This window comes from Mizuhopecten yessoensis, unplaced genomic scaffold (genome assembly GCF_002113885.1).
Source record: "Mizuhopecten yessoensis strain PY_sf001 unplaced genomic scaffold, ASM211388v2 scaffold6719, whole genome shotgun sequence".
NCBI classification, from domain to species: domain Eukaryota; kingdom Metazoa; phylum Mollusca; class Bivalvia; order Pectinida; family Pectinidae; genus Mizuhopecten; species Mizuhopecten yessoensis.
The window spans coordinates 1,748,511-1,764,895 of record NW_018406690.1 but is presented as its reverse complement, the minus strand read 5'-3'; the positions used below and the strand labels follow the sequence as shown (position 1 = coordinate 1,764,895).

The 16,385-nt window shown below is 33.0% G+C and overlaps 1 protein-coding gene across 1 annotated transcript; it reads right to left on the bottom strand.

Annotated features, from left to right (window-relative positions):
- Positions 1-273: 273 nt before the first annotated feature.
- On the bottom strand, positions 274-15,431 carry LOC110452543 (multiple epidermal growth factor-like domains protein 10). The gene is made up of 11 exons (XM_021501151.1): positions 15,272-15,431; positions 14,613-14,819; positions 6,316-6,453; positions 5,501-5,635; positions 3,558-3,692; positions 2,939-3,073; positions 2,128-2,262; positions 1,438-1,484; positions 1,196-1,302; positions 638-693; positions 274-434 (listed from the first exon to the last, which is right to left on the bottom strand). Exons 1-11 carry the CDS (start codon positions 15,360-15,362, stop codon positions 352-354), a joined length of 1,269 nt encoding a protein of 422 aa, XP_021356826.1. The 5' UTR covers positions 15,363-15,431; the 3' UTR covers positions 274-351.
- Between the last annotated feature and the right edge of the window lie 954 nt (positions 15,432-16,385).

The window sequence follows — 16,385 nt, the reverse complement described above, 5'->3', positions numbered from 1 at the left end:
GAATATTTATTCAGTATCTAGCTTTTACACTAAAAATGATTAAGTTAAGATAAAATTAATTTACCAAAAACATTAAAAGTCATATTTATCACAACCTAATTATAAGACGATATCAGGATTTGATATAACGGTCACTTCATGAATCTTTTTTACACAAGTTGTAAAAGAAAAGGAAGGTTATCACTTGTACAAATGTACACCAACTTATTCAGTCCAGCATATTCGTGACATTTAAACAGTGATCAATTTTACAGTTGTTGATATGATTTCAAAAGATTGGAATAAACGTATTCCACATGATTTCATGGTATACTGGCATTGTTTCTCTGTATCTCCTTTTTTGTTGCCGCGCTATTGGACTATTGTATCGTAAATGTTACGTGTCTTGTCGATTGTCGATGAATCTATACCATCATAGTCTTCCTCATGGTTGCCTGCAACAAGATAAGAGTTTGTCGATTTAACGTCAATTTTTTTTCACAATTAGAGAATCTTCAAACAAAACTTGTTTTAATAATTGTATATGTTGTTTATATTTTTTTTATAATTATGCAACCGTATTATAGTCATAATATCATGTTACTGTCCGAATAAATTATGCTCACTGCCTTGTTACATGTAAATAATAAGTACTTACGATAGGTTTGTAGTTCTTTAGGTGGTGTTTGTGTCCTGGAGTTTTGGAAACGCATCCTAAAAATAAATATAATACTTTATTTAAATTGGTGCATGTACGAATGTACCTAGTAACAGAAAGCGACAAGTTAGTTTAACATAAAGAATTATCCTGCATCAGTTTCGCGTCCAAATATATGTGTTCACAAACATTCCAGATATCAAAAGACAATGAGGGAACAAAGACAATGGCGAACACATGCTGTTCTTGTTATTCATTTCTTTTTTGTCAAACTGTCGATTAGAATTGTAATTGTCGTTTTATTGGTAATTTAGAAAAGTTTTTAGAAATATTAAAAAACAATCACAGGCATTATCCTAGATTTAGAACTTCAGAATAATTTCATTTTCAAGCACTTCCTTGGAATTATGTTTAATTACTATAAATTATCAAGCCTGAGAAGATTTATCTCGAATGTTTTAATGTAAGGTCAACAGAGTTTGTGATTTTAATTTGTATGTGTTATTTCGTATTCATGATTGTTTCTTTATAAACGGTCTTGGTTTACGTATACCTTACCTCACACAATGGATGATGAGTCCGATGTTACAGATAATGGATATAGCAAATAAAGTACCAAACAGAGCATAGCAGGTAGTACATGTTGCTTCTACCGATGTCGACACCTTCAACAAACAAATAAAACCAACTTTAAGGAAGAAGTTCCCTTTTTTCTGTAAAAAAATATATAAAAAAGATATTTCGAAAAACCGAAAATAATATTTAAAATATCGCAGACATAATTTTCTACATAATCTTACCTCAGCAATGTGTGGACACTCTGATTTACTTGATATCTGTTCTTGTGCTGTAAAAATGAGTAATTAACAATTATCGGTAAATTAGAAATTACCAATATAAGAAGTAAGCTGTCCATTTTCCCTTGTAAGTACCATTAACTAAGAATGTGAAAACCAGAAATATTATTCCATTTGTAACGACATTTTTAATCTTTTTGTATTTTCAATCGAGTGAAATTAGTTTTAACAAAATTAAATCATAGACAGTCAAAGATAAGCTAAAACGTATGTCTGACTTTCTAGTATTAGTGATAATGGAGGCAATAACACGGTTTAAAAATGCAATACACCAAGTTAAAGTATTTATAGCATCGTTATTTAAGGATTTCGTTTCAGATTTAAAGCATATTTTTTACCGTAAAATACAATAATAAAATCAGGTAGTGTAGTATATGCTCAAATAGGTCAGACAGTTTGTGAACTCCGTAACAAAAGGATGACCTTACATGGACAACGTTTCTAAATTCCTTTCATTACTTCTTTAAATATAGTAGGTGCTTTTGGTTCATATTTTTACGCCAATTGATTATGAAAATCTAATCATTTGAAAAAAAGTCCTGTGATATTACCTGTGATCAGTGAAAAAAATTTCTTTCATAGACTGAATCATTTTCAATATTTCACTAGAAAAAATGTAATAAATAATCGTACCGGCACTGCACGACGGTCCTGTCCATCCATCCTCACATCCGGGTGTTTGACATATCCCATCAGTATTTGAGCAACCGCTTATATTACAGTGACATTCATGTAGACAGTTTGGGCCGTAGTGAGTAAAGTCACAGGCTAAAATGATCACATATAATTCCCCTTAATAGAGTCAAATGAGGTTTTGAAACATTAATTAATACTACAACATAAAAAAATACGATAGAACTTAATATCTGTGAATCATATTTTGATTACACGGTTAATATCAATATCAAAATAAATGAAAGAAAAAAATGGAAATTTCAAATATAAATGCAACTAGAGGCGGATTCGAAGTGGTTTCCTTTGTTTGAAAAAAATAAAAGTATATATATACTGCAACTATCTTGTGACACCCTAAGCTCTGCTCAGTCTGCAAACGCTAACTATTATCTGCACATCAATATTTTATGCTTTAGTGGGTTTTTTTATCATAACAAGCTGATCAAGGTCCTTAGTAGCCAAAAGGTGTTGCAGTTTAAGAAAGTTTCTTTAAATGCGTTTGAACGGACAATGAACATCACATTTCAATGCTTTCAAATCTGGAAGCTTTGTGAGAAAGTTATATCAATGAATCAATATTAGCTCATTAACTCATTAACAACATACATGCAAATAAAATATCATTTATGCTACAATGTACTATATTCAAGTAGTATAATCATTTGTTAGAAACCAAACTAGGATTTTTTTCTTCAAAAAATTTAGATAAATAAACAATTGATGATATTACTTAATAATTTGATTGTTTAAATATTTAGAAATTACATACTATGATCGCAGGACTTCCCTCTCCATCCGTCCACACACCCTGTAACGTTACACGTCCCGTCTACCTTATCACACCCCTCCAACTTACAGTGACATTCGTGTAAACAGTCCTTACCGAACCGGCACGCCAAGCACTCTGTGGTGGGAAAACATGCGTTTATTGCATTTATCGATCGAACAATGCCTCAAAAAGAACCAATATACCATTATATAGTATTTATTTCATTAAGAAATAGGAAATATGTAAGATAAAAACGAAAGCAAGGAAAAGATAAAAACAGGTAAAGAATGTCCTACTCCATAACCAGTAAGTTATCATTAACGATGAGGTTATGAAGTTCTCCGCGCTAAAATATAAACATGTATCATTTGGTCTAAATTACCTGTCCCGAAGACTTTTTGCACCACATCTATAGCTGAATATTAATTCAGAATATTTTAATGAATATAAATTTATTTAAATTCAAAGAATCCCAAGGTCAACTAATTCCAAGGAAACACGGGAAACAAATGGAAAGACTTGGAATAATATGTTGATATTGGAAAATCGGTAACGCTTTTAACAGCGAAGTTAATATCAAACGGTATCCCTTCGACTGAACAAGCACATCACTTATTACCTTGACTACACGTGCCTCCTGTCCAACCTTCCGTACATCCAGGTATAGTACATGTTCCACTGATCCTATCACAACCAGAGTTAGCACAATGACAGGTCTGATTACAGTCTTGTCCAAATGTAGAGTTGACGCATTCTGCATGAAGCAAATTACCAGGATTCGAGAAGTATAAATTTGGTTCTCGTAAAAAACAGATAAGCATATTTTATTGGTTTTTGTCATGGCTGTTAGATAAGTTATATTCATTTTTCCTTACAACAGTATCGAAGATGATATCAGATTACATATGCAGCACTGCAGACTTCCAAATAAATTGTCAAAGTTTCCGTGTACCCAACCTAAATAAATATCCCTGGTTGTATATTCAATAAATACCCAAATTACAACTCGAACATGTGGGCTTTTCATCTTCACAGGCTTTAATTTACTTAGCTACAACAATATATCCAAAAGGTGAATCACTAATAAGTCTGACATAGTCATACAGTGTAGTCCTTAACAGGCAACATTTTATGATAAGATTCACGGTGTTTGCCTGTAAATCATGTATATTTGTTGTTTCGTATCATTGAAATTATTTGAAAAGGTTGCCTTGAAGAAATAATTATAGCATGGGAAAGACGAATGCAAACCAGCTTCAGGAAGCATTGAGATAAGGGTCGTGTAAAATGACTACTGTAAAAAATAAATATCCCACGAGTATTGTTAAACACCTCGTGGCATCGCGTTGAAGTTATACTAGCTTTTGAATGTTTATTTTTATTTTCCTTTGAATTTTTATCTAAATTGTGGAATATAAACGATGGAAGATTCAAAACATGCACACAGCTCTTAAGAATCATTATCAAAGTTTAGTTAACGATCATTTGCATTTTGTTCTTATATCAACCGATTATATATCTTAAACATTTATGCTTTTAAAAATGAGATGAAATGACGACCCGATACCCGTTCAAAATATAACAGAATGTCATTGGTGTGACGTCGAAGGTCAAGGTGAGGGCTGAACTAATGTCATACTCAAATAAATATCCTTTTAGTGACCAGAACGAAATCGAATTTTACACTTCACCTTGAACAGGCTTCCGTGATTCACTGTCACCATTGGACCTTATGTACTTCAGCCAAAGACTGACATCTGATAGTGCATCGGTAACAAGTACACAAACGTTCATATACAAATGTATATGGCAAAGTCATAGATTTTTTGAGAGAAACTTTTACTGTCGTTGTTTTTTAGGTACCAACATGGTTTAAACTATTCTCTTACAATACACATACTGAATATGTAAAAGAAAATCATCTAAAAATGTCAACATGATAGCTAACAAATGATAAGTGACATTTGCAACAAATGATACTCTGTCATAAAGTAAATAAAGGATTATCTATCCCCCTATTATAACCATATTTGTCGCTTTAAATGCATTACAATCTCTCTTTCGATTTATTTGTTCAAAATATAAATTTGATAAAATAATCACCAAATACAGACCAGTTCTACGTGAGCTTAAATTATACTACATTCTATTATAAAAAAGAATACACATCAATATTATGAAAGCAACACCGAAGTGGGTATCTTATATCTGCACATTTATATGTGATGGACAATATGTGTAGAAAGTTTAATAACGATTGGTGTAAGAGTTTTGACAAATTATGTAATGGTCAGTGGGATTTTTGCATACATCAACAGTCTTGATTTTATATGAATATAGATGTTTGCTAAGTATAAGTATTTCCGTCGTATTTGAGATTGGAAACCAGCACTGAACATAACATCTGTCAAACTGCATCGGATAAGTAATATATATTAGTAAGGTCTAATTGATAATGAGGATGAATCATGAAAGTTGTTCGACAACATATAAGTTCTGTAGGACATAAAAAACAAACTGATCGACAGCAAGATCTAAACCTTTCAAATTTTCCTTACTAACCTTGGTTGCATGTATTCCCTCTCCAACCGTCCTGACATCCTCTGGTGTTACAAGATCCGTTTACTATGTAACAGCCTCCAGTCTTACAGTGACACTCAGTTGAACAGTCTGGACCGAAGTATCCAGATGGGCATTCTGTTTTTTAAATGTAGTTGACTGTCACATTTGTTATCGGCTGCTAGTTTGAAAGTTATAAACCTGCTTAACCATGTAAAAATCACCTTTAACAATGTACTAAGTCCCGTTCAAAATAATTATGATTTTAGACGTAAATTTAATTTAGCCTGGGGTATCGTTTATATCCTTTTGCATGTGAATACCTTAGACGATGCCGATGTAATATATGTGTAAGCGGCATACGACTGATATTATGTTTGTTTGATTTGAATATCAAACTAGCTCAATATTAAAAAAGTAACAAACTTCAAGCTGGTTCTCGCTTTGAGGACATAATATTGCTTGGATTTTATCTATTTTAACAGAGTTTTCGTTGGCAGTTTTTTCGCATCAAAGGGGTTAAACTTGAATTTTCAGACAACCTCAATGATGTTGAATTTCCTAGTGTGTTGCCACAATATGCTTTTAAGAAATCTGTCAAAATGAGATTGATAATCTTCTTAAAAAAGGAGGTTTTACCTTGCTCTTGGGAAGGTTTACTAATCGCCCGAATCATAAATCATTGGTTATGGTATTATGTCGATGGAAAATATGAATGAAATGACAAAATTGTTTATAATGCGTTTGAAATATATATTTATATATATAAAGGAATACACATATCTGCTTCTTTACAACATGGTGTATCTAATGTATACCATGTGTTGAACAGCTGTCTCCAGTCCATCCATGCTGACATCCGGGGATGTGACACACACCTGTGTCAGGGTCACAGCCACCTGACATACAGTGACAGGTGTTACTGCAGTTTGGTCCAAAGTTTGTATGAGAACAACCTGCGAAATTGGAGATTGTACGATTTTACAAACAGCACAAAAAAGCAACATGTCAGGTAAGGAATGTTTATATTTTCAAATGATACGAACAGGGCAAAATGCTAGATTTTTTGCAGATGAGGCAGACGATTTGTACCCCTTAAAATTTGATGTGACACTCATTATGCTTGCTTTGTCTGTTACATAAACTTATCTTTTTGACTTATGACGTTATATCAGTGGCAATTAGAAAGATTTATTATTGAGCATTTCCGATTGCAAGTTTTGCTGTTATTGTTCCATATTGATATGCACAAATCTAGCGTAAATTAGACACTGTGCCAAAACATTTACTAATCATTTACTTTTTTCCTTCCACCTTCATATTTGCTTGACTTACAAAAATGTAAATACCGGCGCAATACTCATTTGTTAGCCTTGATTTGTTTCATTTCACCTAAAATACCTCCTCCATCAAGAGCCAGGGTTTAAGTCAGAGATCCACTTTGTCTTTGACCTTTGGATTCTAATTACCTTGACCTTTAAACCAGTGACCCTAATCTTTGGTCAGTTGACTTATTCTTTAATTCCGACCAACTTTGCTTCATTATACCATAACAAAATGTTCATCAGTGAAAAATACAAAACTTGCCCTTGACCTTGAACCTTTGGACCCCGTAACGACTCCTTGTTTAATTCCGACCAACATTGCTTCAAAGCGTTATAACGAAATGTTCACCAGTGAAAAGATACTATTTGACTTTGACCTTTGACCCAGTGACCTTGAACTTTGGTCTGTTGACTGTTTCTTGAACTCCGACCAACTTTGCTTCATAATGTCATAACAAAATGTTCATCAGGGAAAAGCTACAAAATTTGACCTTCAACTTTGACCCAGTAACATTTCCACTGACCCGATGACCTTGACCTTTGGTCAGTTGACTCCTAGTTTAATTCTGATCAACTTTGCTTCACCATGTCATAATAAAAATGTTCATCAGTGACAAGATGCAAAATTTGACCTGAACCTTTGAACCTTATGACCTTGACTTTTGACATTGACTTTTTGCCTCAGCGTGTATTTTTGTGAACTGAACATCTTGACCAAGTTTCATGTAAATCGGTCGATAAATACTAAAGTTATCAGACAGGATCAAAATCTGTTGACGGATGGATAGATAGATAGACAGACAGACGTACGGACAAACTTATTACTATAGGACACTCGCATCTTCCTAATAATTAAAGTTCATCAAGTAGTATTAAATAAACTTGAGCATTTGTAATAAGATGATTACAAAGTTGGCATCGAGTTTTTAAATTATCATACATTAATGTAGAACAGTAGAAAATGAAACAAAAACTCCTGTGGATCTTCCTTTTAGTACCAACACTCCCTAGCTTTGGACTAAAGTATGTTCATATAGTCTTATAAGATATACACGCTATGCTCGTCGAAAACAAATATTGTAAGCAGATGGCAGGTGAGCACTTTATATGGAAAAGACTAAATGATTTGAGAAAGCATACTGTTTAGTGTAAACATATACTGTCAACGTCACAGTTGTGCGCCCGTTATTATCGCAGTTTTTCATCCTGGCACAACTTGTCCAGGTTTTCCACAATTACACATTCAATGGGAAAATCAGAAAGTCAAAAACAAACCCTTTTTTCAAAAATCATCAAGACCATTCAATAATATGACAGAAAAAGTTTAACGAGTTTTCTTTTTTTTCGATGAATAAAAATACATTATTATGACTTCAAATTGTTTGGTCAATGTTTAAATGTTAATATATTGAACAATACAAAAGACTTTGACCTTTTCAAAATTATCATATTGTCTGGTACCATTTTTTTGCATTAATACCACAACCTATATATTATATGTCGAACTTGTGAAAATGATTTTGTTCATTATATGCTGAGCAGAAAAAAGGTAAACTATCGATTCAGAACTGTGACAAGGGATGAGTGCCAGTTTGGGTATTTTGTTTCACTGAGAAGTGATTTTTTTGTATAGATATACAATGAAATAAAGGTCAGCTTGGAGACGATTCCGAGATATGAGGGGTAAAATGGGGGACCAAAATCAAACAGTTTTCCCCATGAATGCTTGCCCTATGAGGTCCACAGGGGGCTTATATAAATGGGGGGGTTTTCTACTAAGTATTGTTACCGAATGTATGTAGAAGGGTTCCTGATATGATAACAATTATCACAAACGAGTTACATGTAATAACCTTTCTTATTTATTTATGTCTTTAATAAATGTACTAATTAATGCTGAATATACTATTCCTCAACTCTTGAATTACAATTCTCTATAAGTGCTACTATTTGCATAAACACTGTATCTGTCGTTCAATTTATTTTTTCATAATGGGACCATTAGGACCTTCAAGAAATGTGTTAATTTCAGAACGATTAAACATTTGACAACCTTGTTTTTTTCCATTAAAACAACTTTTCTTTTTCAGAGTGCAATTATTTTCTCTTGGTTTAAAAGTCGTTCCCGTTGTTAAAAACAAAATATCGTAAGCTTGTAGAAATATTTTATTATAATGAAATGATCTAGAAACAATTACTAGTATTCTGGACGTATATACATACTTTTGTTGAAGTACAAATATTATTATTAAAAAAAAAAAAAAAGCACATGTGGAAGTAAAAGCACACATCCAATAGCACCTTCTCCTTCTACTGTTATGTGCTATATGAAATATATGGTTTTCTTGACAGACGTCATCTCCTGAGTCCATTAGGGATATTATATTTTTTTGTTTGATATGAAGCTCTTGTATGATTATGCTGATACGTTTGACTTAATTATCATTACATTGGTTTAAAAACAAAAACATCTTTGAACAATTGTTTTAATTTATTTTAAGTTAGTATTGTTGGCATTTTAGTGTATTTAATTACCAGACCTTAAAGTAAATACACCTATAAATAAGCACAATGTCGATGGTCAATATAAGACCTTTCCAATTTGTATGCATCAATTCAAAACATGAATTTTCCATCGATTTACAAGCATTTGTTTTTAACATGTTTTACTGTACTCAATATATATTTACCTGCAAAATCGAAAAGGCAGAGATTTTCATGTTATCAGGATTTAGCTACCTAGTATACGATATATTTGATGCATAATTATAAGGCGTAAAACGACATCCCGATCGTGATGCCGCCCAACTTCGACATTTCCAGAGTGAGTGTAACGCAGGAATACAGTTTTTTTCCAACTTCTGTCGTTAAAAGGCTTAATGGTTATTTTTCATCCATAAGGTAGCCGTTTCTAGCTAGAAAAATGGAATATGGAAATAGAATTTTCCATTAAACAATACAATACTCACAATGTATGCACGTGTAAACGCTAAAATGACTTTTGCCTAATTTAATGTGACCACTTGAAATGTTCTGCAAAATATCTAAAATACTGAAGATGCAGCTTATTTGATGAAAAACGACCGTGATTATTATTATACATGTATACATATCCAAAGAAACATGTTTTTCATAAACACAGAGGCGTACATATAATAGTTATCTTCTAATTTGTACCTCAGAATGACTCTCCTTTCGTAAAAATCTCACACACGATTGATGGTTTCAGAGTGATAACAATCAACATTAATTACATTCAACTACGAAATGGTACAAGTTACCTTTATTGTACATGAATAAGAATATATTATTTACTTTGTAAAATGTATGATAAATGGGTGCAGAAGGAAGATTCGATTCCACCAGGGAAATATCTAAATTCAACGGGAGATCATACCTTAATTAAGGTTGACAAAATGATTACTTAAAGTTTTCAATCGATTGGCGACGTTTAACATATTCTCAGAAACTTGATAAAGCCCCGTGGTCATTGGTATACATTTTATCTGTAATAAGTCAAAAGCAAAACCTTGACTTGTTTAAAGAATGTTCAGTATAGGACTATCCTAAGAGACAAAGGATATATGTGCTATGCTTTTTGTCAAAAACAGCTAGTATTCATCATCAAAATAGCTATAATGGTTATGATTTTGACTGGAATAAAGATATCATTTTTCTGCAGGATGTTTTTCAGTAAATCTTTAAAACTTCAATAATACCATTACTTTCATTTTCTTCGGTAAGCCATTGAATTTTATTGATATATTAATTTCACCGTGTTCAAAATGTATATTTGATAGAGTGACAGTTATCGGGCGCATTAAGCATCTTTGACCGTTTCATTGACGCGTTTAAAATAATTGAATGTGTTGAACACTGCCGTAAAAATGACGGAGAGATGGCTGTGGTCGAGTGTCATAAAAGGAATGCATATGTGATTGAAATGTTATACATTATATTATAACTGAAATCGATAAATTAAATGAATATATGGAGTACTAGGCATGCATCAGTATTTAGTAAAACAACAAAAAGATTTACTTTTCACAGACGTGTTAACATTCAGATTAAAGTTAAAGTTGCAACAAAACTTCAGTTTCTCATAACGTCATTCCTAGTCGCAATTGGAAGTTCGTTATAAAGCTTAACCTTTTTTATTAAAAAGAAATAACCTGAATATAAGATAAAAAAGAAAAATCTATAACTATATGTATAGCTATCACATACTGTATATAATATATTTCCGCTCAGGGTGTGTGTGAATTGTACTGTATCTGCTTAATATCGAATGTTAAATATCCACCTTAATAAGAGGTCCCAACTAATTAATATAGTTGCTTGACTATTAGCTGCTAAGAAAATGAGAAGATACCAGTCAAACGGCCCAGTGTTACGAGTACTAGAAATTTATATTGTATGATGATATTTACCGAGTACATTGACTTCACACAGCTCTATTAAAGCATCGGTCGTCGAGTAGTACCTATCGTGATCTGGTGGTACATAATCTGCTGGTCGTTTATTGTAAATGAGGACGTATCTCCCGGTGACAGGACAGGTCCGTGATTGGTTGAATGACGGGTATCCACGGCCGTGATCATGGTAACAAAGTCGTCCGAGGTGTTCATCAATACCACCATTGGGTTGTGTCATGTGTGTATCGTTTGTGACGTATAGGTAATAACCCGAAAATCTGTAAGTATCTGTTAGATTTAATATATAAAATCCATCAGAAAACAAACATTAGATGTAGTTCAACAAAAACAGACTTCCTTAATAACGAACGTTCCAGGATAAGTTTTCATTTGTTTATAGTTTAACACGTCACTAACAAAACTTCGTTCCATAAGATTAAAAACATTAATTAAAATTTGGTTTCATATAATGAAAACATTGACACTAGTTTATCCTTATAACAAGTCATTGGACTTCAATACACCGTCCTTGGCAATATGTCATAATCTTATTGAACTTAGATTACATAAAGATTTTTTTCGTGACGTATTATGCCATGTTATTTGTTTAAATGACATCTTGTATGCTATTGTGTGACTCAATGCCTAAATAATTCAGACTGAATGAAAAGGCGAATAAATGAGTTTCCAACCCGATGTTTTATTGATGTTCTTACCAAAGAGTGAACAATAAACGAAGGCCACTTGATTATTTTTTCCAACATTTTCGATACATCTTTGATAAGAAAGGAGATCTAGATTTTACCTTTAAAAATAAGCGGTTCTTTTGAACGTGCTAACATTTGTCGCATGATGCCTATAAGTCTTTGTTTCACAAAAAGCTGTGCATTTTTATCATTTCTAACCCACTTGCCAGTTGTCATAGTGTGTCTTTTTAATCTGGTTATAATTGGAAAGCATTTTTTATTTTTATTTTCAGTCGCCTTTCAGTCTGCAGACGATAAACAATACATACTGACGTCATGTTTTATTTCAGATGTTTATTTCAATCAATCAAATACACGAATCTATCGACATCGCTCGTCAACACATGAAATCACCATTTGGCAGATTTACGAAACACTGTTTCATATCACCTTTCCCGTAAATTCAGCGGAACATTCGAATCATTAGCTTAAAATTATTTCGGTAGATCTAGGAGTAAAACAGTTTTCCGTGTTTGTCTGCTAGGTAATCATCAATTACAAAGTAAAATTAAATGCCGGTACCCGGCCTTATTTGTCAAATAATACCAGTCCCGAGACACTTTTGTTAACCGGCGAATTTGTGATTGAGGTTAATGGAAGAGCGTTGGTCTGTTCAAAAATAAATCACGTTAGCGTATGGTCTATCCTCCAATAATTCATGGTATTTAACAAACGAACAGCATCGTTACATCGGAAACAATAGAATATCCAATATCGCTAGTGGTTTAATGCCTTAGGTATACGGGTATCTCTTATACTGATGAAATCAAAGCAGTTTATATAAAGGTTACGATGAGACTTTGACGACAGACCTAAATGACATATGTTAATTCTTAAATTTAGGATCGCAGATGATATATTCTTATTGGAAATGCATCTTTTCTGAAATGTTTGACAGATATTTGTTTTAAAGATCAATGTCTCACTGCACTCATTTTTCCCTTTATACAGTAACCTACCCTTATTATACTTTTGGATTTGTCCTATCATGTGCAACCAGTTTGTGAAAAGTGAAAAAAAAAAATTTGCTAATAAGTGAATCTTATTAGTTGAGATGGTTCACATTAGAGTTAGTTTGAATAATAAGTAGTTTAAACACAGTAATTTATGAATTCAATATAGTTTTTCCTGTTTTCACATATTGGGTTGTTTTCACATATTGGCACGCTACAAAGCTCGACCAGGGCACTTCCTTTTATAGGGTATTGCAGTCAGTTAAAGCGACGGTTTAAAAACCTGATGTCAAGGGTTCGAATCCTGGTCACGATCCGCTACGGTTTGTCCTCATTAAAGTTGTTTTTTAAATAATGTACTATATAATTATGGACAAAACTGTTTCAAAAAGCATGATTACAGTTTTTGGCAGTGGTACGGTGGTACGGGTTACTTAAAAAACTGGCAACTGAATCAATGATTGTCAAAAGCGTACGAACTGGTTTTTTCCTTGAATATCAGTTATGTTTTTTGCACAAGAACAATCAGTTATATCAGTTTAAATAACTGTATTTCCACAAAAAAAAGGCCTCACACTTTCTCAAACCGTTTTATTCTACATGTATTTGCTTTCCATGAAGATGCTAATTTGTATATGACATTCATTCAAAATGTAAATGGACAATTAATGAGAACATGAGTGTGTTTATATGTTTATCCTTTGTCAGAAATTTGTTATCTATATGTGATTGGCTTACCTCTTCATGTCAATTAATCAGTATATATATATATATATCAATATATATTATGTGTGTGTCATTTCATGGGCTATTTAGCTATGTGGAATGAGGGTACTAGAATTCATGTGTATATCGAATGGTTTCCACTAACATTCTCGTTAAACTGGCACTACGTGATTACTGGTTCAAATCCAGTAACTGTGCCATTAGCTATGACAAAGATGAACACGAGGCTTAATGTGACAATTGTTTGCACGCGCAAGACAACATCCTGGTTTAATTAATATATGTCACGTTGGTTTTAAGGAACAGAAGTACACTCGTACATTTCCTGGTTGTCATACTGATATAATCAATATATGGTTGTATAACATTGTACATGTATGATGGAATAAACAAAGCGGGATTAAAAAGCAATGAAAAATAATTAACTGGGTCCGGAGCGCCTGTCGCAGTTTTTCCCAAAATATTTCTCTTCGTTGTTATATATTAAACCAATATATACGCGCACATGTTGATTGATTCTATTAAATATATAGACGACTTCAAGTTGTTTTCAAATCACGTATTCACAACGGCAGGCTTTTTTTATATTCGTATTACTTTACACAAGCGCAGTCAACCACTTTCGTTCAAGTTCTGATTAAATATTTAGACAAGGTGTTTTTTCCGATGAAGATCGTTTCATTCTTGAACAGACAATTACCAAATAGGATGCAACATTGTATTGATGCATCATAATTAATGTGTATGCCCATTAGTTATGATGATTTAAACGCAGCTACGTTATATCGATATGTACATTATTTATTAAACATATTTCACTCATAATAGCTGTAATGATAGGATGATTTAGTTTCACTGCGGATTACGACAATTCTGTCGACCAGGACCTATCGTAAAATGTTCAAAATGAATGAAAATAGCAGAAATATATCAACAGTATGACAACTCACAGTCGCGTCTATAGGTGATGTTGATTGTCTGTATCCTGTACACATCTCCTAAGTCGACCTTCCACCAGGCCTGATTGTGTCCTGTCCTTGTGTGAGAACAGTGTCCACCGCCTCCATCTCTCCCAGGGATTCCATCCACTGCTCTTCCGGCAAAATAGGAGCTGAGTGTTGAACTCTGGGTAGCGTCCTTATGTAGTGCTACGTCTCCTTTAAATCAAAGATAATACATGATTGATTGATTCAAAAATCTGTGAAGAGATTCAGGTGAGTATTTTTCATCAGCACAAATTGAAACAGCCTTTCACGGTAATATTAAATTATATAGAATTAAGTCGAGTATGATTCTCTCTAACATCCTAAGAGAAATATACAGCAATTTGATTTGTATTTGTCAACACTGTTTAATTGATTCATCATGCTAACATTTAGTAACTTTAACGGTTTATACAGCTACTCAACATTTTATTATAACAATATAACAGGTCAAAATATCACCCTAAAATAATGAATTCCTTCGTGATTTGTCACGTGTAATATGCTATAAATGTGAATCAAGCAACGATTTGATGAAACAAATCGATCAAAATAATAGATAACAGGATTGTATTTGTGTTAAGTCCTTCTAAACGATACAACATGTAAGTGGCATACATACTTACTTGATGAAACAACCAATTCTAATCCAAAACTGAAAATCAACACAGATATGAAGTGTCCAAACACCACTAGTTTAGCTGTATCCATCTTCATCTACAACGTAACTGTTAAAGTTGTCATTGTATGTTTAGTCTCCCGTTCTCTATCACAAGGAAGTTCTGTTTCGCCGTGTCATATACAGATAGCAACGAGGAAGAGTACGTTATCAGTGTGAAAGTGTTATCAGTCGTCATCAGTGTTAAAGTACATGGATAATTGTTTTCTGTTTGATGTTAAATGAGGTCCAAAGGTAGTGTACCACATTATTATCTATTTATGAATATTTATGTCATTGTTTATTTCATTCAATTGATGCAATAGGTTTAAATTGAAAGTTTTGAAATTAATATGGTAATTTTATATCGTAGAAATGCGACATATACATAAATAAGACGTCAAAACTAAATAAAAAAACAATGACTTCCATTCATCACAAACAAGATGGTGAACATATCTCTTTATAATTGGTAACCATTATCGATTTGTATTTCTTGTTGTAATGCATTTGGCAGGATGAGTAACATTCGGAAAGAATGATATGAGGGAGCATGAACAATGCAGTGAGAAACACTTCGAATAAATTCCGCACGGACTATCCATTTTAGCCCGACGGAACATATTATGCCGTGTTGTTCTCCGATAATTTATTAAGGGGATGAAACTCAAAAAATATATATCCTATATAGTACGGCCAGGTATCCTATTTGAAATTTAGAATGTAATAAATACTTCCGTATCGAATGTCCACAACTTCTTGGGAAGGAATTTTTTGAAACCGGTACAAAGTGAAACCGTGGTGATGGCCTCAAGGAAAACTAATCAAATAGTTGTATCTTAAGTAACAAGGGGCCAAGCAAAATATGCACCCTATTTCATCGATATTTCCTAATTTGTGGCTGTGAAAAGTTTCAGGTATAGCAAGTTTTCTTTCTTAGTTTGCATGACACACCAAAGAGTGCAAAACTCAAATGGCTAATTGGTGTTTCATCAGACACTATGGATTTAAAGCCGGGTACAAATTAATAAATACAAATATTTGTATTACAGTACTATTTATGGACGGATTGAAGGAACACC